General features: G+C 48.6%; 2 protein-coding genes across 2 annotated transcripts in view; both read left to right on the top strand.

The window, feature by feature from the left end:
• Positions 1-21,356, top strand: part of LOC135449760 (C-type lectin domain family 2 member D-like) — an 87,422-nt gene that overhangs the window by 41,237 nt on the left and 24,829 nt on the right. The gene's annotated exons all lie outside the window — the stretch shown is intronic.
• Positions 18,616-20,667, top strand: LOC135449551 (uncharacterized). The gene is made up of 4 exons (XM_064716682.1): positions 18,616-19,217; positions 19,573-19,671; positions 19,774-19,949; positions 20,150-20,667. Exons 1-4 carry the CDS (start codon positions 18,671-18,673, stop codon positions 20,252-20,254), a joined length of 927 nt encoding a protein of 308 aa, XP_064572752.1. The 5' UTR covers positions 18,616-18,670; the 3' UTR covers positions 20,255-20,667.

The raw sequence follows: 21,356 nt of genomic DNA, 5'->3' as shown, positions 1-21,356 counted from the left end.
TGCCATGCCTATGGGATTGCTGCCCACAGCAGGGCTATGGAATCTTCTCAGTGGTGAACACAGGGGCCAACCTGGTCTTGCCCTCTATTTCTTGTTTCACTCTACTTGTTGGTCCTTAAGGGAACTGCCCCAACACCTCTGATGGTTCCCTGTGTACTTCCCCTCAACAGATGCTTGTGATTCTCATCTATTAAAACAGGACAATTACATTAATAAACTATAAAGTTCAAACTCCCCACCCAAAGTGTTAGTTAAACAATCTTCAAGCTGGCTGGAAGCTCAACTCCACTTTTCAGACATCTTCAATCTTTGGTTCTCTCTCACCTGCTCTGCATGTTACAGTCTCTTCTTTGGGTTCTCTCACCAGCCTTTAATTCTGTTGCTGTGAGTCCCTCTCACTCTGGGGCTGGCACAGCCCATTCAGCTCTCAGGTAGAAGGATCCTTCCAAGCCAAAGGGATTTCTGAAGCAGTCCCAGCCTGCAGCCCCTGGGTGCCTTCAGGCCATCCATCCAAAAGGAAAAGTGACTTCTGGACCCTGAGAGAGCCCAGTGATCTGTTGGCAGCAGAAATCAGGAATGGAGAAGGTGATTCCAGCTCTGCTGGGTGCTGTTCCTCCCCATTAGACAGGAGAGGATCAAGCACATTCCATCAGCCTTTGCTTCCTCAGGGCATGAAATCCCTGAGGAGACAAGGCCACCTCAGGGCATCAGATCCCACCTGAGAGAAGGAAATGCTAAAAACCTCACCATGGTCTCAGCCACTGAAATGAGGAACTTTTCCAACAAAGCCCAGCTGGTGCTGAAAATTGCATTCACATTCAGGGGCCAAAACCAATAAGGAATCACAGACATCTGAGGTAAAATGAGGGTTCCATAAAAGTAAAATTTCTCTTTGTTTTTAACAGAGGCAGATTTTCATCTTTTAAGCCCAAATCTTCTCTGACACACAAAAGAACATAAAATACAGAAACACTTTGGTTCAAACTTGAAACATTTGTTTTTTGGCAATTCTATTTTTACATGAAGTGTGGCTGGATGAACACTACTGTAGTGGTTTTGGTTTGTCAATTTCAGATTTCTTTAATTTTGAGATTTTTAAATTAATGTGTTGGTGAGTGTGGTGGGTTTTAGTGTTGCTTAATTACTAAGGTATTTATTTTTTGTTGTGAGATAGGATTAGGAGAAAGCTGAAGTAGTTTTTAATCTTTAAAGGGTATAAAATTTTATTGAAAGTAACTGAAAGAAAAAAAGTAGTAAGAATTAAAATAAACTTTTCAGAACACCTTTACAACATTTTTTTACTGATAATGTAAAGAAACTAAACTTAAAATTTCTAGTTAGTTTATTACTTTTAAAATACTTTTTTTAGTTTATTTAGGGAGAGAATTCTTTTTTGTTAAGGTTATGGAGACTCCTTTATAAGATGAAAGAAAACAGGTTTTTTGTGGTTTTTAATTTTCTTATGGATAGTAGTTTTTTGGGGAACTTTGCTATTGTGAAGTTTTTCTTATTTTTACAAATTTTTTTATAGTTTGTTAATGGGTTACATTGATTTAAGTGGTATTGTTTTTAAGATGAGTTGTTTGAAGGTAGAAGCTTTTTTTGTTTATTTTAAAAGTTATTTTCATCTCTGGGAACAGATTCTTTTCTTTTTTGGAAATATTTTTCTCTTTTTCTCTTTGAACTTTTTATGGGATTACAGTTATTTTAATAATTGTTTATTTTAGTATGGAGGTTTCTGTTTGATATTAATTTGAATACATTCATTTTTTGTACTTTCATATGTTATTGGGAAAAAAGAGGTTTTTTCTTCGAAGTTAATACACGGATTTCAGTTTTAAAATTAAGGTGTTTTCCCCTATTTTTTATTTGGGATTTAACTTCTTTACAGATTTTGATGTTTGTGACAAATGTGTATTTTATTATTGGATTTTCGCAAATATTCAAATGACTATTATATGTCTTATGTTAGAAAGTTATGCTGTATTAATTTTATTAAGTAGTGTGTTAAATATATTTTTAGGTTATAACATAACTGTAAAATAGAAACTATGTTATGTACGATACTTTTTTTAAGAAAGGACTCCCACTGAGATAGCCACAGGACACCGAAATCTTTCAGAGAAAGAGAATTTATTGCTCATTATCGAGTTCTTCCTGCCTCGCTCAGCCCTGAAGACACCGTCAGGATTCAGAGTAAGAAGCTGACACTGACCAGACGGAATCCTGAGTTTGAATGGAATTTATGCATCATGGATGAGGTGTAGGAATATGCAACAGGCTGTTGTTATAAGGGTTAATCCTCTGTTAACGTGGGGCCTTTTTCGGGCTTGTGCTGCCCAGACAAAGGTACCTGGACTGTCCCTAACTCTTTGTTTCTATTGTCTCATATTGTCCTAATTCAAATTGTCCAAAATTATTATTACTCTAATTATATTGCTGGTTTTATAACTATTTTATTACTATTAAACTTTTAACATTTCAAAAACAAGTGATTGGTGGTTTTCGCAATGTTTTTAATGTTTTTTATATGCTTGTATCTTGGTTTGCTGTTTTTATTTTTATTTTTTTTTTACTCGAGGGAGGATTGAAGTGTTAAAAGTGTTTTTGGGGGACCTCTGTGACGGGAAGTTGCAGCTGGGACTGTTGCGATTGGTTTCATGATTGGTCTTTGCTTTTACTGTGTTTAATTTTCTCTGTAGGATCACTTTGTGTGGGTTGTGGGCTGTTGGGGTTTCGGTTCCAGCCGCGCTGGGGAGGGGAAATGCTGATAAGATCTCACAGCCGCGGCCAGCCCTGCTCCTTTCTGGTCTCTGCAGATTCCTCCCGTTCCTGCCCGGCACCCACAGGGCCCGGCCAGAGCAGAACGGGGCCGATGGGGGGAAGGAGCCCGGCCCAGGGGAACGGGTCCGACCCGGGGCAGGGCTGCCCGGCCCGGCCCGGCCGAGACGGGGGCTGGGCCCGGGGCCCGCCACCTCCCCGCCCACTGGGAAAGAAAGAAAGAAAGAAAGAGGAGGTTCCTGGGTATTTTCGTTTTTAACGTGTTTGTTTCACAGAGCCGTGTCCAGTTTCTCAGCCTTTCAACAGAAATTTTCCTCCTATTCAAACCACAACTACTAAAGCACACAAATCCTAGGACTACTATTACAAACTATAGAAATTACCGAAAATTCTCTTCAACTGGCAGTAAGAGTAAACATGTCTAAAGGTTTATTTGTGTGCAGAGTAGCTACAACGTATGGTTTCAATTTCAAAATCAACTGGAAAATAACGACTGCAGGTAAAGTGTAAAAGAAATTAACACAGTATTTAAGATCTTTTCTCAGTCACATTTTCAAGATGGGTCACGATAACGAAACTGCCTGAGGCAGCAATAGAGGTTACACTGTACCGTGGGACTCAGCTTCTCCAGAGACAGGAGGAGGGAGCAGAAGTATCCCAAAGCTTTACAGTTTTCTTAGCAAAGCTTTGCCAGTTCTGTCCTCTCACAATAATGACCTCCTAGTAATACAGATAGTGTTATAAACAAAAATCTGCCTTTTTTTTTTTTGTAAGAAAAAGGTTACAAAAACTGTTGAAATGAAGGGAGCGACCACCTTTGTTGATTCAGCATCTGACTCCAATTTATTAATCAATCAGGCACTTTTTATAACAGTGTTAATTCACTTCATGCATATTGCAAAATCTGAGCTCCTGATAGGCTGTAGAGAAAACTTCAGCTCCTCCTTTTGTTTACAATACCTGAAGTTAGTTTACTGAAACCAAGATCAGTGTTCACACCATAATATGAAAAGTTCTCAAAACCTTCATATCTGTTCCCAGACCGGCCATCTGTTCCCAGTAGCAGCCAAGGACAGAACGGTCTGAGAATCTTGTTGTTTATATAAAAGGTGGCTGAGAACCTTAATTATTTACAGGATCAAGCCTGGGAAAGGCTACTTTACAGCAGGCTTCTATATTTCCCTCAGCTGAATACCTTCATGGCCTCTTTCTTTAAGCCATGCTTGAAACAGGCTCTCCACACTTCCCCCGTTTCTTTCTTTTTGAGAAAGGAGGTTAGTTGCCAAGTTTTCTCTATCATCCTACCAACCCTATTTTGAATACAACCAGAAATACAAAGCAAAATAAGCAAAAGCATTCAAATGCACACTCAGTATCTCCATAAGGTCCCCCAGCCATGGTCCGAGCAATGGCTTTTACCCCAAAGGGTTAAAAGGCTGTCAGCTGTCCTCCCTCATGTGCACCTGGGGAGGAGGCGAACGGCGAGTCTGCTTGAGATTTTCACATCCACCCTTTTCTTGGGTTTCCCAGAAAAGTTCAAAATCAGTTTTACAGACTGTAATCCTTTAGTCATTTAGCTCAAATGACCTCAGCTGGGTTATTTCTCAGTCCTTGGTTGATTTGGAGTAGTGAAAAATTAGCATGCATTTAAAACACTTAAAATATCTAAACTTAACAGACTTATTTTAAGATCAACAAAGCTTATATGTAAAATCAATTAACTCTAATAAAACTTAAACAAGAATCAGAAAAGTTCTATGGGCTAACTGTATCACACTCTTTCTAACACAAAAATAGGCAATTCTAACAATTATTACATTATAAGCAATATTCTCAGCTAGCAAGGTTTCTCTCTTACAAGGGATCTAAGCTAGGGAAACAAACCAAAAAGGCTATCACTAATTATAAGATATGCTATACAACAGATATAAAAAAGAATTCCATGGCTACAAGGTCCAAACAAAACTTAAGTGTGCTAATATAACCTACAAAAATAAGCTAAAGGAAATTTGCTTTCTATTCTTAAACAGCAGATATATTTTAAACAAAAACAGCTCGACTCACAAATGCTTCTGATTGTCTCTTTTAACTAGAGTTTCTCTAATATTCACAACAATATTTTGCACACAGGTCATAAAATAAATGCCTATCATAAAAGCATAAATCTATCTAACATCCCTTAAACTAAATAGCATTCAGACTTAAAACACCCAAACTCCAAATATTTTAACTTAACAGAACCTGACATCACCTAAACTCAATAATATTCAGACTTAAAATACTTAAAACCTTTTCACTTAACAAAACTTAACTGACTTTAAATTCTACATAACTTAATATAATTTTAATCTTTACAGAAAACTTTTGGTCAACAAAAGTTTGTTTGCCGGCAATCATGATAGAAAGCAAGTGATATCCCAAAATGAATATCAAATGCTGTATGTTTTTGTTAATCACATGCTTTTAAAAACCATGCCTTTATTAACTAAAATTTGAAATTATTAATTATTTCAATTTTTTTTATTTAATATTTTTATTATTTTTATTTTATTATTAATAATAATTTTATTATTTATCATTATTTTATTTTATTATTTATTTAATATTTTATTATTTTATTTATATTATTATTATGCCTTCTAAAGTGGCTTTGGAGTAGGAAACACCACTTTAAAAAACAAACATTTCCTTTGGATTCAGAGAAAGGAAACAATTCTTATTTAAAAATAATTATATAGTAGTTTTATAAAGGGCCTCTTTGAGGAAATACATCAACAGATGTTTTCCTTGTGTAAAATAGACATTTTTTAACTCAAATCTTTGAAACACATATACTACTTAAAGTTTGTGTTTATGCATTACCTTCTATATTAGTAATTTAATAAAACTTTTAATTTATACCAAAACTTTTTTTCTTTACCCTTCCTAATTTAGCTTTCAAGGTTTGAGTTAAAACCATGTTATTAGAAAACTCTGGGTTTCTCATTTTTTAATTTTTCTTTTAAGTTCTTTTCCCATTGTGTGTGTCCTAGGGAACAGCAAAGCCACATTGCATACCACTGGAATAAGACACTGTTTAAAATCTTTAAAAGCAGCATTTAGGATCAAGCCAAAACTTGACAGAAAGATCTGTCTGCACTTTGAAATGCAAAACCTCTTGAAACTATTATTATTGGAGAGTGGATACTTGAAGTGTTCTGAAACTCAAAAAAGGGTACCTAAAAGTTAAGTGAAGGAAGCTGAAGCAGCCCAAGCCACTGCAAGACTCTACTTTAGGCTCAGGATCACCCGCAGCCAAGCACAGACATGGCAAGAACAGAAACTGCACAGACAGGAGAGAGAGAGAGCGCCTAGGAGCTTTAGCCCAGTGCACTCCAGCCCTGGGCATTTCACAGCTAAGGCTCTGTTTGTAGCAGCAAGGAAAGGTAAAAAGTGTGACCATCCTTCTCAGCTCCACCCTAAGCTGGTTACTAACCTGTATCACTGAATTACTAACACTGCTGAAAAGGGGCAGAAGAGAGAGTCCTGGTATTTCTTGGTAAACCACAAAGCTGCAGATCTAAATTTTCAATCAACAAGCTAAAACAACCACCTCAGAACAGCAGCAGTCTTCTCCCTCCTGGCTTACTACCAGTTTGCAGTCTACCTCTTCTGTGTATAAGAGGAGTTTTCACATGTCGGAGCAGGAGAGGAAAAAACCAAAGCTTATAAGTATGAAATACATATAAACTAAGGTAACAGATTTAAGTAGCTTAAATAAGGTACAGGTACATTCAAGAAAACCAACAGATATTTGTCCATTTTAGAGCAGAGCCACCAAGAGTTTATTTGCTCCCGCGGCGCGTGTGTCGGAAGGGGGGCCGAGCCCCCCCGCGCTGGGTGCGGCGCGCGCTCCGTCCACGCTGCAGCCATGGGGGCGCGGCCGCTCCCCCCGCGGCGGTTCCACTGTCCCTGGGGCGGCTCCCCGTGGTGTCGGAGCGGGCGAAAAAAAACCTTCAGTCCCGCGGCGCGGCGGCGGCTTGGTTCGGCTCCCGCCGAGGCCAGGCCTGGCATGGCCGTGGCGCTGCTGGTGCTGGTGCTGCTGGTGGCCGCCTGGCGCTGGCTGCGGGGCACGGCACGGCTTCCCCTGCGGCGCCGGCTCTCCCCCCGTAGCTTGCTCAGCGTCTTGACAGGTTTATCACTCTCCCATAATAAATCACCGAATTCACGCCATCCCGTTAAGTCGTAAACCGCATGGAGGATAAGGAAAATCCCCCCAGCACAGCCGTCAGTCCCAAGTCCTGTTAAATCCTTTTGCAAATTCATCCCCTTAATCTGTGGTTTTTATAAATATGCTGCTTGCCTTTTTCCTACCCGATTTCCAGCACTGGTTTGCAGCCTCTTCAAGGTCGCGGCAGCACAACTCAGTCGGGCTCGTCTTTTACGATCGCCCGAGGCACACGATGCGTATCAGCTTCTTTTTTATCCCTTTATCGCGTTTTCCTGCCATCCCGCTGCATAGGACCTGACCCGTTTTCACTTCACGTGGTGCACATCACGGTCGGGTGTCACCATTATGTCAAAGTGAGGGAGCGACCACCATTGTTGATTTCGCATGTGACTCGTTTATTCACTCAATCAGCCACTTTTTATAACCATGTTAATCAAGTTCATGCATATTGCACAATCCGAGCTCCTGACAGGCTGTAGAGAAAACTTCAGCTCCTCCTTTTGTTTACAATACCTGAAGTTAGTTTACTGAAACCAAGATCAGTGTTCCCACCATAATATGAAAAGTTCTCAAAACCTTCATATCTGTTCCCAGACTGGCAGTCTGTTCCCAGTAGCAGCCAAGGACAGAACGGTCTGAGAATCTTGTTGTTTATATAAAAGGTGGCTGAGAACCTTAATTATTTACAGGATCAAGCCTGGGAAAGGCTGCTTCACAGCAGGCTTCTATATTTCCCTCAGCTGAGTACCTTCATGGCCTCTTTCTTTAAGCCGTGCTTAAACCAGGCTCTCCACACCCTCCCAGGGCCAAACTGAGCCCGTTTTGCCATCCTGTGCTCCCCAGAGCCTGGGGAGCTCGAGGGAGAGCATTGGGAAGGTTGGTTGAGGGTCACTGCTGGTGCACAGCACTCGGGGCGTTTTCCACCCCTTCCATTCCCATGGGCTGTTAGGTCAGGAACTCACAACAGCCTGAGCCCACTGCCTCAGCAGCTTGTGCTCTGTCCAGGGGCCCCTTTCACTCCTTACCTGGGCAGGGGAACGTGTGGCTCTGGTGCTGGGGAGGGCAGCTCACAGTGCCCTGGGGACAGGGAAAGGAAAGCTCCAGGCCTCTCTGCAGGGGGACAGGGACTTTGAAACAAAGGTGTTCATCAAGATTTCATCTTGGACTGAACGGGGGAAAGGTGTCTGTGTTATGCACGGAAATTTGAGTGGAAAACAACTGTAATTTCTGATAAAGAATTCTCATCTATATAAGGTCGCCTGTTTTCTAAAGAAGTTTTGGTTCAGTCAGACAGAAAGTCACTTTCTGATCTACAGCTGTCAGTGCTGACTTAAGGTACACTTTTACAAGGCATATATTTAGCTTTCTACAGCAGTGCTAGAGATTCTATGAGCATTTGAATCCCTGCAGTGGAACCAAGCCTTTGAGACCCAGCTGTCAGAAGACACCCACGTGGAGGAAAGGAGTTGTCTGTGGTTAGCCCAGTTTAACTAGAGAATGTCACATCTTGTGGTCACATGTGTTTCCTGATGTGTAAACATGCTGACAGGAGCTACTGCCAGTGCCACAGCAAGAGTTTTAGGGTTAGCTGCTAACCCTAACCCTAACTCCTGGCCAAGAGTGGATTTGCTGTTTCTGACACTGCTAAACTGTTCCATGGCTCCCCTGGAGTCCAGAAACTTCTGCTAGAAACTTTCTTATAAAAACAACTGCAGTCTTTCCTAGGGATCTTTTCCTTTGGGACCCTCCTAACAGTTCTGAGTGAGCTCCCTGGCCTCACTACATCTGTCTGTTTCTCAATTCAGCTCTCAGGTAGAAGGATCCTTCCAAGCCAAAGGATTTCTGAAGCAGTCCCAGCCTGCAGCCCCTGGGTGCCTTCAGGCCATCCATCCAAAAGGAAAAGTGACTTCTGGACCCTGAGAGAGCCCAGTGATCTGTTGGCAGCAGAAATCAGGAATGGAGAAGGTGATTCCAGCTCTGCTGGGTGCTGTTCCTCCCCATTAGACAGGAGAGGATCAAGCACATTCCATCAGCCTTTGCTTCCTCAGGGCATGAAATCCCTGAGGAGACAAGGCCACCTCAGGGCATCAGATCCCACCTGAGAGAAGGAAATGCTAAAAACCTCACCATGGTCTCAGCCACTGAAATGAGGAACTTTTCTTGTGGGTCCCCAATACCATTTCCAACAAAGCCCAGCTGGTGCTGAAAATTGCATTCACATTGAGGGGGCAAAACCAATAAGGAATCACAGACATCTGAGGTAAAATGAGGGTTCCATAAAAGTAAAATTTCTCTTTGTTTTCAACAGAGGCAGATTTTCATCTTTTAAGCCCAAATCTTCTCTGACACACAAAAGAACATAAAATCCATAAACACTTTAGTTCCAACTTGAAATATTTGTTTTTTGGCAATTCTATTTGTACATGAAGTGTGGCTGGATGAACACTACTGTAGTGGTTTTGGTTTGTCAATTTCAGATATCTTTAATTTTGAAATTTTTAAATTGATGTGTTGTTCAGTGTGGTGGGTTTTAGTGTTGGTTAATTACTAAGGTATTTATTTTTTGTTGTGAGGTAGGATTAGGAGAAAGATAAGGTAGTTTTAAAACTTCAAAGAGTATAAAATTTTATTGAAAGTAACTGAAAGAAAAAAAGTAGTAAGAATTAAAATAAACTTTTCAGAACACTTTTCTTTCCTTTACATTTTTTTACTGATAATGTAAAGAAACTAAACTTAAAATTTCTAGTCAGTTTATTACTTTTAAAATATTTTTTTTTAGTTTATTTAGGGAGAGAACTCTTTTTTTAAGGGTATTGAAACTTCTTTATAAAATAAAAGAAAACAGGTTTTTTGGTGGTTTTTAATTTTCTTCTGGATAGTAGTTGTTTGGGGAACTTTGCTATTGTGAAGTTTTCCTTATTTTTATAAACTGTTTAATAGTTTATTGGTGGATTATGTTGATTTACAGGGTATTGCTTTTAAGATGAGTTGTTTAAAGGTAGAAGATTTTATTATTTATTTTTTAAATTATTTTCATCTCTGGGAACAGAGATTTTTTTCTTTTTTGGAAGTATAGGATTATTTTTCTCTCTTTTTTGTTTAAACTTTTTATGGGATTACAGTTATTTTAATATTTGTTTATTTTAGTATGGAGGTTTTATTATTTGAAGGAGGTTTGATATTATTTGAATACTTTCATTTTTCTGTAGTTTCATGTGTTATAGGAAAAAATGAGGTTTTTTTCTTCAAAGTTTAACAGAGGATTTCAGTTTTAAAATTAAGGTATTGTTCCCTTTTTTTAAAATTTGGGATTTAACTTCTTCTTTACTGATTTTGATGGTTGTATGTTGGTTTTTTATATGCTTGTATCTTGGCTTGTTTTGTTTTTCTTTTACTCGAGGGAGGATTGAAGTATTGAAAGGGTTAGCATTTTGTTTGGGGTCTCTGTAACGGGACGCTGCAGCTGGGACTGTGATAGGATTGGTTTCATGATTGTTCATGATTGTATTCTCACGGCAGTTTCACTGTGCGGGTTGTGAGCTGTTGTGGTTTCGGTTCCAGCTGCGCTGGGGGAGGGGATTTGCTGATGAGATCTCACAGCCGCCCCCAGCCCTGCTCCTTTCTGGTCTCTGCAGCTTCCTCCCGTTCCTGCCCAGCACCCACAGGGCCCGGCCAGAACAGAACGGGGCCGATGGGGGGAAGGAGCCCGGCCCGGGGGAACGGGTCCGACCCGGGGCAGGGCTGCCCGGCCCGGCCCGGCCGAGACGGGGGCTGGGCCCGGGGCCGCCACCTCCTCGCCCACTGGGAAAGAAAGAAAGAGGAGGTTCCTGGGTTTTTTCCTCTTTAACTTGGGTGTTTCACAGAGCCGTGTCCAGCTTCTCAGCAGTTCAACAGAAATTTTCCTCCTATTGCAAACCACAACAATTACTGATGCACACAAATTCTAAGACAACTACTACAAAGTGCAGAAATTACTGAAAATTCTCTTCTACTGGCATTAAGAGTAAACATGTCTAATGGTTTCTTTGTGTGCAGAGTAGCTACAATGAATAGTTTCAGCATTAAAATCAACTGGAAACCAACGATTTCAGGAAAAGTCTTAAAGAAATTAACAGTGTATCTCAGGTATTTTCTCAGTCACATTTTCAAGATGAGTCACACAAACTAAACTTCCTCAGGCAGTAACAGAGGTTACATTGCACTGTGAGACTCGGCTTTTCCCGGGAGAGGAAGGAGGAGCAGAAGCTTCGCAAAGCTTTGCCAACTCTCTGTCCTCTCACAGTAACAGGCTTCTAGTACTACTGACAGTATGCTGCTACAAGAGCAGATTGGAAATCAGTGTGAGAAACGACCCTCTCTTTTAACATTTTAAAAAGGTTTATTAAACCTAGACAAAAAATTACAACAAAGGACTGAATAAAGAAAAACCACAGCGCTGGAACCCCAGCCCAGCCCTGCATCCCCCGTGGTTTGCAGCCTGGCAGCTCGGTGACAGAAGTGGCTGCTCTCCCTTTCGTGCCCTCGGTGCTGCACAGGCAGCCCTGGCCCTGCCAAGGTCTGTCAGTGCTGACAGCCGTGCTCGCTGTCCCTCGGTGAAGATGCTTTCGTGCACCTTGCCGGGAGGGCAGGCGGTGCCAGCCGCGCCTCTCCGTGCCCAGCCTGCCCTTCCCGCAGTGCCCCGAGTGCTGGGGCTGCTGCAGGGGCAGGGAAAGGGCAGCGTGGGCTCCCATGGGAGTAACAGCGCTGTACAGCTGAACAGCCACGGAATAGCTGCCTCTGAATGCTGAGGGGCAGCTCTCACATTGCTCCAACACAACACCTGCAACCACAGAGAAAGAGACATGCAGGCAGGAAGTGGTAAAATGGAGGGGAAAACCAGGGCACACACAAAGAGAGTGTTTGATATTTTTGTAACTGTTGCTGTTCTCTTTGCAGACTTGCAGACTTGCTTCTTTCAGTGTGTTATTGCCCCAACCACAGAATCTGTACCCTGCAGCTGCCGTGTGCTGATTAACTAAACGTCAAGCGAGAGGAGAGGAGAGGAGAGGAGAGGAGAGGAGAGAAGAGGAGAAACAAAAAGGGGGTGGGGGGAAGAAAGAAAGAAGAAGCTTTGCCTTCTTCTCGTAAAACAGAAGCAAATTAAACACTTGCACCCCTGTCACAGCAGCCCGAGCAGCACCGAGCTCCCTGCGCGCTCCCCCTGTGCCCGTGGGCTCCAGGCCGGCCCTGCAGGGAAATCTCCGCAGCCCCCGGGCGCTCCCGGGCCAGCCCTGCCGGGCGCCACCGCCCCGGGCTCCTTCCAGCCGGGTTTGCTCTCCTGACAGCTCCAGTCTCGCCTCTTCAAGAGCAGAGCACGCTGTGCCCCCAGGGCTTTGCCGCTGGCAGCACTGCGAGAGATCCTGGGAACACTGGGAGGGAACTGGGAGCACAGGGAATGCCAGGAGGGAACTGGGAGGGAGAGTGGGAGCAGCGGGAGTGAGCAGGAAGGAGCACTGGCAGGGATATCAGGAGCCCTGGGAAGGAACAGCGCTCCCAGCTCCTGCCCAGTGCTCTCCCCATCCCTGCCGGGGCTTGCCAGGAAGAGGGAAACTGGCAGGGAACTGGGAGGGAACTGCTCAGCACTGTGCGAGGGGCAGCAGCCCCAGGGGTGAGCAGTGAGGAGGGGGAAGTGCCCCCAGTCCCTCCCCAGTGCCCCCAAAAATGGGATTGAAATGGAGGGGGGAAAGCTTTTCTGTAATTGTGTTTGAACTGAGGGGATCCCCATTCACCTGTGATTTGAAGGGTCTCAATTGAAGGAAAACACACCTTTTTCATCATTTTGGGTGTCTCACTAGGCAGGCAATCACCATTTTCCTTGATTTTCATGTTTAAATGGAAGGAGAAACCCTTTATGGTGCTGTTTGAATTGAGGGAAAGAGCCCCATTTTCATCATCTCCAGGTTCAAACTGAGAGCAAACACGGCTGTCCCTGGTCTGAAAGGGCTTCCCTTGAGAGGAACCTCTTGATGTGCCACTGTAAGAATTCCATCGAGGGGGAGCCTCCATTTGAAGGGACCTTCACAGATGAAAAAGATGTGCAAAAGCCCCCAGAATGGTCTTTGTAGAGGGAAACTGCATTTCCCCTCGTTTATGGAGGCTAAATTGGGAGAAAATCCCCTTCTGTGGGAATACCTGGGGCTGTGTCTGATTCCCACAGAGCAGGAGCAGCCTTGCCCTCAGCAGGTCACAGCCCTGTCCCATGAGGATGTGGCACAAAAGGGTCGGGAAAGACCACAGGACCTCAGCTCAGATGAGGCTTTTGACAGAGCCCAGAGATCTCATCCTGGAACTCTGAAAACACAGGAAAACCATGAGACAGCCCTGGGTCAGGGCACAGCAACCCTGCTGGAACAAGAGAAGGGACTCAAGGCTGAGCAGGCAGTGCAGGGAACGGCTGCAGACAGCCTGTTCAAAGAGATGCATCTGCAGCTGGAGAGCAAAACAGAGAGAGCCCAAAGTGACACCATGTCTTGTAGATAGTCACACAGAGATATGTCAAAGTTCATGGAAAGCTAGTTATAAATAAGGTACTGGTGTCTTATGAATAATGCCTGTTATAAAAATGAGTGAATTCACATGATGGAACCAATCTATCAGCAGTGACTGTCTCAGGAATTGGAGACAATATTCTTCCAGCATTCCTGTATCCATACAATGAAACACTGAACAGCTTACAATGGATAACAGCCATAATGTAGAACAACCACCCACTCTCCTGTGTTATCTGTGGAAGATAAAGCAGAAGAGATCACAATCAATGATCCTGTCAGGCAGTGCAGCACTGACACCTGTGCAATCTGTGAGAGGATCAAGGGCCCCACAAACTGTATCTTCTTCTATCCAAAGGCAGGTGTTTATCAGTGTTTCATCACAGCTGGTTCAGTGGGATCTGTCTTATCTCTAGAAGGAAAGAACCACATCTTGCAATGCAAACAAACATATTTAAGCAAAATTAACTTGGGACTTAAAATCAATTGCAGAGTAATTCAATGTCACATCAATAGAATTAGAGGTACACTTAAGAGAACTTAAAGGTAACATCTTTAATACTGAATAAAAATTGATCTTTGTGGTGGTTTGACCAGGAAGGAGTGGGAATTCTGGGATGCTGTGGTCAAACCAATGGATGTTCTGAGTTTGAGACTGGCACCTGGTGTAGCCAGTGGGGTTTGGACACACCTCCGAGAATACACAGGGGTTAAAAAGCAGGGCTCTGCCCCTGGCAGGCTCTCTTGGGACGTTGCGGCGAAGAGTTCGGATCTCCCCCCCCCGTCCAGCCGCTGCTGCTGGGCGGGGGAGGGGCAGCCACGTGGTAGGCCCTGGGCCTGGACAGAGATGGGAGGTGAGGAGGCCTTCGAGGATGGAAGGGTGGAAGACCCCAGGGAGTCAGCCCTCGGGCAGCCATTCCCCCCCCCCCCCCCAGGAGGGAGAGAGAGAGAGAGCCGGCGACACCGAATGTGATAGCAGCCGGCCCAGGAGGAGAAGGGGGGGAAGAGTGCCCGGCCGGAGCGGCAGCGTGTGGGCAGCGTGTGTGGGAGTGCCGCAGCTCCGGGACAGAGACTGAAAGTTTTAACCCCTTTCTTTCATGATTGGGGCCTTGCAAAAATGCTAATCCTCCTCGAAGCTGAATAAGAAGGGAGATAAGAGATGAGATGAGACAAGGACCTGGCCCGAAGAACGTGGAGATGATTGAATGGGGGGAGATGATTTGGAGTGGCCTTTTGGCTGGACTTTTCTTGTGGCCATGGACTCTGTTCCTGTGACACAGAGACTGCACTTAGGGGGAAGCAGTGGCTCAGAACCAGGAGGGTTCATCGTGAGGACCCCCCGGCCCCAGGGGGTTGGAAAAATATGGGGGGGACAGATGTCCCAAAGCAGAGACTGTGCCTTTTTGGAGTGAGACAAGGCATCCTTGAAAGACAACCCTAGAAGCAGCTCTGATCCATGCACGGTGGTGAGAGCACTGGGCATGGAAGGAAGATGTCACAAGTGGCAAAAGGACTTTTTCCGGGCGGTGCCGAAGTGACAGGGAAGCGCACGAGGTTTCAGTGTGTTTCCAGGGGGAGCCTATGGAACAAGAAGGACTCCTTTGCTCTTCATGAACTGCAGTTTGAGTATACTAAAGTGTGGTTCCAAGGCTGGGCAGTTGGTGATTTGGGAGAATGTATCGGACTGAGAAAGTCAGGTAGTGGGGAGGAGGAAAGTGGTTTTTTTGTAAGGTTTTCAATTTTTTTTTCCTTTTCCTTATAGTTTTTCCCTATTTCCCTGTAGTTTAGGTAATAAAGTGTTCTTTATGTTTAAGCTAAAGCCTGTTTTGCTTATTCCTGGTCACATCTCACAGCAGACACCAGGGTGAGGGCATTTTCATGGGGGCACTGGCTCTGTGCCAGGCTCAAACCATGACAATCTTAACAAAACTTGAATAGAACATGAAATGGCTTAAAGTGAAGGAGACTGAAATTTGACCTTGTCCAAACTCAGCAACACTCAAACCTGACAGAAATCCACCTTGACATAAATAACTCTTAAAAAAATTACCTCAATAGAGCAATAAAGGTAACATTACTCCCATCTGACTTTGCTTAATCTTAACAACACTAAAATCATATTCAAATAAAACACAACTGAACTAACAATCAATATCCTTAAAAGTTCGGGGTTCTACAAAATGTAACTTATTCTGATGCTATTAATACCAAAAGGCACTGAAAATGTGAACCAAGCGTGGCTGAAATAATGGCCTGATGGATTTACTGGAGGGATTAGAGAAGTGTGACAAATACATTGACCCTATGTAATTTAACATTGAGAAAAACTCATGGTAGCCGCAAATTTTAAGAAGTCAGAAATTTACTTAAAGCTTTTAAAGCACAATTTTGCTGAAAGAAACAACAAAGTAGAATTTGGCAAAGTGTCCAAGAGATCGGGAGCTTCTCGAGATTGTATTTAGTGTAATACCATGTGGTAAATGTTATCAGCATTTCTGCTAAAGAAATTAGATTGTGTTATGCTGCACATGATAATAATGAGGCACTGCATTTACAGCTTTGAATCTCTCCAGTAACAATTCTCAGAGAAATCAGAGCTCACGAAAAACACAAGATTAACTTCAAATAAGCATTTCAGCACATGTTTACGGCATTCTAGGACACGTTCCGTGAGGCTTCAGTAGCCAGGGGCAGTCAGAGCCCTTCGGCAAATGCCGGGGGTTCGCCCCGCCGCAGGGTTGGGGAGCCACGGGGGGGAGTGAGTTCGCCCGGGGCCAAGCGGAGCCGGCGGGCAAAGCCGAGCCCCGGGAGCGGGGAAAGCGCCGGCGGCAGCGAGGGAAAAGCCGAGCGGGGAGAGCCGAGCTGGGACCCGCCCGGGGCTCGGGGTGAGGCGGGGCAGCCCCGCGCCTGCCGCCACCGCAGGGGGTTTGCACTGCGCTCAGCCGGGCCAAAGGGACTCGGGTTCACATCCCGCAATCCGGGCCGGCAGCGACGGGAGGCGCCGGAAGGGTGAGGGAACCGATCCCGGAGAAGGCAGCGGGAACCCCGGGGAGAGCGGCCGGGGCGGGGCCGGGCCGGGGCGGGGGAGCAAAACGGCCCCGCCTCCGAGCCTCGATTGGCTGCGCTCCCGCCGCTGATTGGTCAGATCAAAATCCCGCCCACACTGACGCTGTCCGCGTAGAAGCGAGGGGACAGGGATCGCGCCCATTAGACCGGAGGCGCAGCGGCGGTAGCGCCCAGAGCCCGGGCAAGGCGATAATAGAGCTTGGAAGCGGCTTCAGCACAGGTGCGATTCGCGGTCGGTTTTGCCTCAGCTCGGGGTTCTGGCGAGTTCCGTGTGCCGGATTCCTTCGTTTACAGGCAGGGAGCCGCAGCGGCCGTGCCGGCGCTCGGTGTGCCCGGGCTCCGAGGCGCCGGGGCAGGGAATCATGCGGGGCACAATGGTGAGCAGCCCGGGGCTGCTGCTTCTTGCCCCTCGGCAGGCGGACTCCGAGCCGCAGCTGCCCCGGGCCAGCAGCAGCCGGCAGCTCCCTGTCCAGGGGCGAGGCCGCCACGAGCCGAGCCGGGCCGGCAGTGTTGCTCTCAGGAGCGCGGGCAGCGGCCGGAGAGGCTTGGAGTGCGACCGTCGGGGGGCAGGGGCGGCGGGGAGGAGGCTGTGGGCAACGGCAGTGCGGGGAGCGGGGCTACGCTGAAGGGCGCCTAGCCGCCCGAGCGGCGGAGCGGCCCGGGGGGGGGGCGGAGCGGCCCGGGGGGGGGGGGGCGGAGCGGCCCGGGGGGGGGGGGGGGAGCGGCCGGGGGGGGGGGGGGAGAGAGCGGCCCGGGGGGGGGGCGGAGCGGCCCGGGGGGGGGGCGGAGCGGCCCGGGGGGGGGCGGAGCGGCCCGGGGGGGCGGGGCCGGCCCGGCCTCCCATTGTACCCGCTCTGACCAGAGATTTTTTTTTTCTAGAGGCACATAATTTTATTACTCTTCTCTCTGTTTCAGCTTTTCCTACGATTATAGTGACTTTAAAATTTGGTTGCTTTGCTGTGGAGTCTTTTGTTTGATATTAATTTGAACTATGTCTCTCCATACTTCTAAGTCTTACAGAAAAAAGTCTTTTTTCTATAGTATTATCAGAGGGTTTTAGTTTTAAGATTAAGGCATTTCTTTATCTCTCTTGTTTGGGATTCAATGTCTTCGTTACTGTCTCAGAAGCTGTACAGCTTTTAGTAGCTAAAACTTTGGCATCGCTTTTTTAAATACCTCCCGTGCAAATCCAAACCAGGTGGATATCGTCGAGAACTGGAATACACTTTTATCTGCCTGAGCTGCAAAGGCGCGGTGGGAGGGGACGGCCGCTGGGAATCCTGTGCGAAAACCCCGCGCTAAGGAAAAGGGACCCACGCCGGAGGACCTGCAGAAGAACCTCAGCCCCCGGGGAAGCTGCTCCTGCCGGTCTGACCCTCTGGGGGCCGCGCCCCCCGCTCTCCCCCTGCGCTGCACGGCCCGGCCATCGCCACCGGCCGGGGCTCGGCTCGGCACGGCCATCACCGCACCGCGGGTGAAGGCAGGACCCTCGCTGCTTTCCAACGCTGATTGGGCAAAACGAGCTCCTAAATCGGCTAAATTGTTTCCATGCATCTCTTGAGTCATCCTTTTTTGGCGTCCTTCAACATATACCACCACTACTTCCTCCACAGCGGAACCTGACTCCGGCCGTACCGGGCCGGTGGGTGAGACCGAAACGGGACCGGAGCGGCGGTGGCGCGTGGCGAAGTCGTGACGGACCTCGGAGCGGCGGCAGCACCGGGGCTCAGCGAGGCGGCGGCTCCAGCCCAGGTGGGACCCGCGGTCGGTGCTGCCCCAGCTCGGGGCTCGCTGCGGGCGGAGGGGGCCGCGGTGAGGGCCGGGGGGATTCTGGCGAGTTCCTGGTGCCGGCTTCCCCCGTGTGCCCCCTGCGCTGGGATCGCCGAGGGTGCGGCTGCCCGCGCTCTCCTCCGTGCCCGGATGGCCGGCATGGAGCCGGAGCCGCGGCAGCGATGGCTCATCCCGGCTGCTCTCGCTGGGACGGAGGCGGCTGCTCTGGGGCGGGACCCTTCCCGCCCGTGCGGCACCGGGCTGGGGCCGCTGCTCGGGCGGGAGGTGTCCGTGCCCGGCTCGGGGCTGGCACGGCATGAACCTGAACGTGCCTCAGACCCCAGAGCACTGCAGGCGCCGAGTGCGGGCACAAAGCGCCCTGCTACCGCGCCTCTGGGCAACGGGGACAGCACAGCCACAGCTGCCCCCGCACGGCCGGCACCAGCAGCGACCTCTCATCGTGTCCCTTTCAGGGTGCCATCAGCGCGGCTGTGAAGCTGTTCCCGAGGCCGAGCTCCCAAAGGATCTGCCAGCACTCCTGATGTATCAGCAGCAAGGTGCTGTTTCTTCCAGCCACAGAGATGCCGGCTGTGAGCAGGAGAAGAGTGAACTCTGCTCCATGAGTAGAGTTGAGAATGAGCCCCAGCATCTCCAGGAGGGACCAGCAGCCGCCCTTCCACACTTGCCTGGGGCCCAAGAAGCCTCTTGGCATAAGCAGGGGGATGCCACTTGTGAGCGTGCAGTGAGTGCAGATGTGGAGAATGGATTCTGCACCAGTGACGGGAGCGTGAGGGAGCCCCTGGCTCCCCAGGGCACAGCAGCAACGGGCAATGAACACAAAAGGAACCTCAGAAGACTCCTGGGTGAGTACAGGGCCACCCTTGTGGCCTCTAGGCAGGGGCCTGTGTCCCCTCCCAAGGCCAGGGCTGGCAGGTGTGTGGCTGTTTCCCGATGTCTGGAAGAGGCCTCGTGCTCTGCTGGGCCCCATCTGTGGCTGGAAGCAAGAGCCCCAGCTGCCCCCAAGGCTGTGCAGTTCTCCTGCTGCAGCCTGTGCCCACAGCTGTGTCCCTGCCTGTGGCCAGGCTCTTGGCTCTCTGGCTGCCAGCTGAGGGAGGCCCACACTGCCTCAGGGCTCCCTGCTCTGCTCCCTGGCCATGGGCTGAGCAGATTGCAGGGCCGGCTCTGCTTCTGGCAGCCAGCAGCTCTTTCCTGCTCCAGGTGAACGGTTCAGGTGCCATCCCGTGGGCACGGCGGTGCTGATTCTGCTGCTCCTGGTGCTGGTGCTGGCTTTGGGGGCGGCCTTGGCTGTGCAGTCAGGTAAGGGAGGGGCAGCAGCCTGGGCCCAGCCCCTCGGGGCAGAGCGGGCTCCCTGCTCCCTGCACAGGGGAATCCTCAGAGCTTCTCCTCTTCCCCCTGCAGCACCACAGGTTCCAGTCACACCTGCGACTCTGCTGCTGGGCTGTCCCCATGGCTGGGTGGGCTACAATGGGGTCTGCTACAACTTCTCACTGGATTACAGCACATGGGATCAGGGTCAGGAACGGTGCTCCGAGCTCAATGCCTCCCTGGCCATTGCCAAGGATGAGGAGGCCATGGTGAGTGAGGGGCTGCGGGCGGTGTGGGGTGGCTGAGGGCAGCCTGGGGGCGCTCCTGGGCCGGGCTCGGTGCTCGTAGGGCCGGGGCTGCAGCCCTGGGCCGGGGCCTTGCAGGGAAGGAGCCCCGGCGTGCGGGGGCAGCCCCGGGCACGTGTCCCCCCGAGGGGCCGGGGCAGCTCCCACTCCTCTCTCCCGGACAGGATTTGCTCTTCCGCCTCTGTGGGAACGTCGATTACTGGCTCGGGCTGCGCAGACGGGGCGAGCGCCTGCAGTGGGGGGACGGCAGCAGCTACAGCTCCCGGTGAGTGCCGGGGAGCCGGGCAGGGCCTGGGGGCACAGGGGCACAAGGGCTTCCCCTGGCAGCCAGCGCTGCCTCTGCTCCTCCCTGCAGGGTTCCTGTCGATGGCAATTCCGAGTGTGTGTACCTGGCTGAGAGGAGATTCAAGAGTGACAACTGCTCCCATGAGCGGCCGTATGTCTGCAGCAAGGCCCAAGCTCCCCTGTAACAGGGGCTGCACAAAGGACCTTCTCCACGCTGGGCAGTGCCAGCTTCACCTCTGAGCCCAGCACAGCGCTGTCCTTCCTCAGCTGCGCCCTGTGCCTTGCACTTCCTCTCAGGGTCACCTCAGTGCCTCTCCATCCCCAGTGCCAGCGCTGGGCTGGGGCTGCAAAGGAAAAGTCTCTGCAATCCATCCTGCCACCGATGCTGCCCGGACTAAGTGCAGTGCCCTCATGATACAACACGCTCCAATGGGAAATCCAGCTCTCCCTCGGCTCCTGGAAATCCTCACAAAGTGGCCGGAACGTGGCGCTATTGGACTGCCCTTGGAAGAGGTGGAAGAACTGCTGACACGTGCTGAGCCGGAATCCCACTTTTGGCGTCAGGCGCCTGACTGTGAAGAAGGGTCTGTCTGTCTGTCTGTCACCTGCTGGCTCTTGGTCTGTGTCGCGTTCAGAAGTCGATGGTCGGAGCTGCTGCATAGGGAAGGGAATTCGCTGCCACCGCCACAACCCAGCCCAGAGCTGCTTCTCCTGCTGTGGGGCTGTGGGCTGAGCCTGTGCTGGTGAGAGCAGCCCCTGCACGGGCCCCTCAGTGTCACCCCTCAGTGCCGCAGGGCCCTGTCCCCCCTGCTCGGGTGCCCGGGATCCTGAGCTCGCCTCTCCCTGCCCTGCTCACACCCGGCTGCCGCTGCCGCGCCCCCGCTGCCCCTCGGGCGCTGCTCCGAGCTTTGGCTGCTCCGGAGCTGCGAGGAACGGATTTGTACAGAATCTGTAAAAATTGATCACACAGTCTTGTATATCTGTATGCAAATATTGAGATCAGGTGTGTTGACTTAGAAAAGCTATGGAATAGGGATTTTATTGTTGAGAGATTGAATTAGAAATAAGTTTTAAAATATAAAATGT

This window comes from Zonotrichia leucophrys, chromosome 6 (genome assembly GCF_028769735.1).
Source record: "Zonotrichia leucophrys gambelii isolate GWCS_2022_RI chromosome 6, RI_Zleu_2.0, whole genome shotgun sequence".
Classification (NCBI taxonomy): Eukaryota; Metazoa; Chordata; class Aves; order Passeriformes; family Passerellidae; genus Zonotrichia; species Zonotrichia leucophrys.
This window is presented reverse-complemented; position numbering and strand designations above follow the sequence as displayed.

Bases quoted from the DNA above. Each gene is read 5' to 3' on its own strand.
- LOC135449551 (XM_064716682.1), top strand. From the start codon at position 18,671: ATGAACCTGAACGTGCCTCAGACCCCAGAGCACTGCAGGCGCCGAGTG. The intron at 19,218-19,572 runs GTGAGTACAGGG...TTCCTGCTCCAG, and splicing joins GAACCTCAGAAGACTCCTGG to GTGAACGGTTCAGGTGCCAT. The intron at 19,672-19,773 runs GTAAGGGAGGGG...TTCCCCCTGCAG, and splicing joins GGCCTTGGCTGTGCAGTCAG to CACCACAGGTTCCAGTCACA.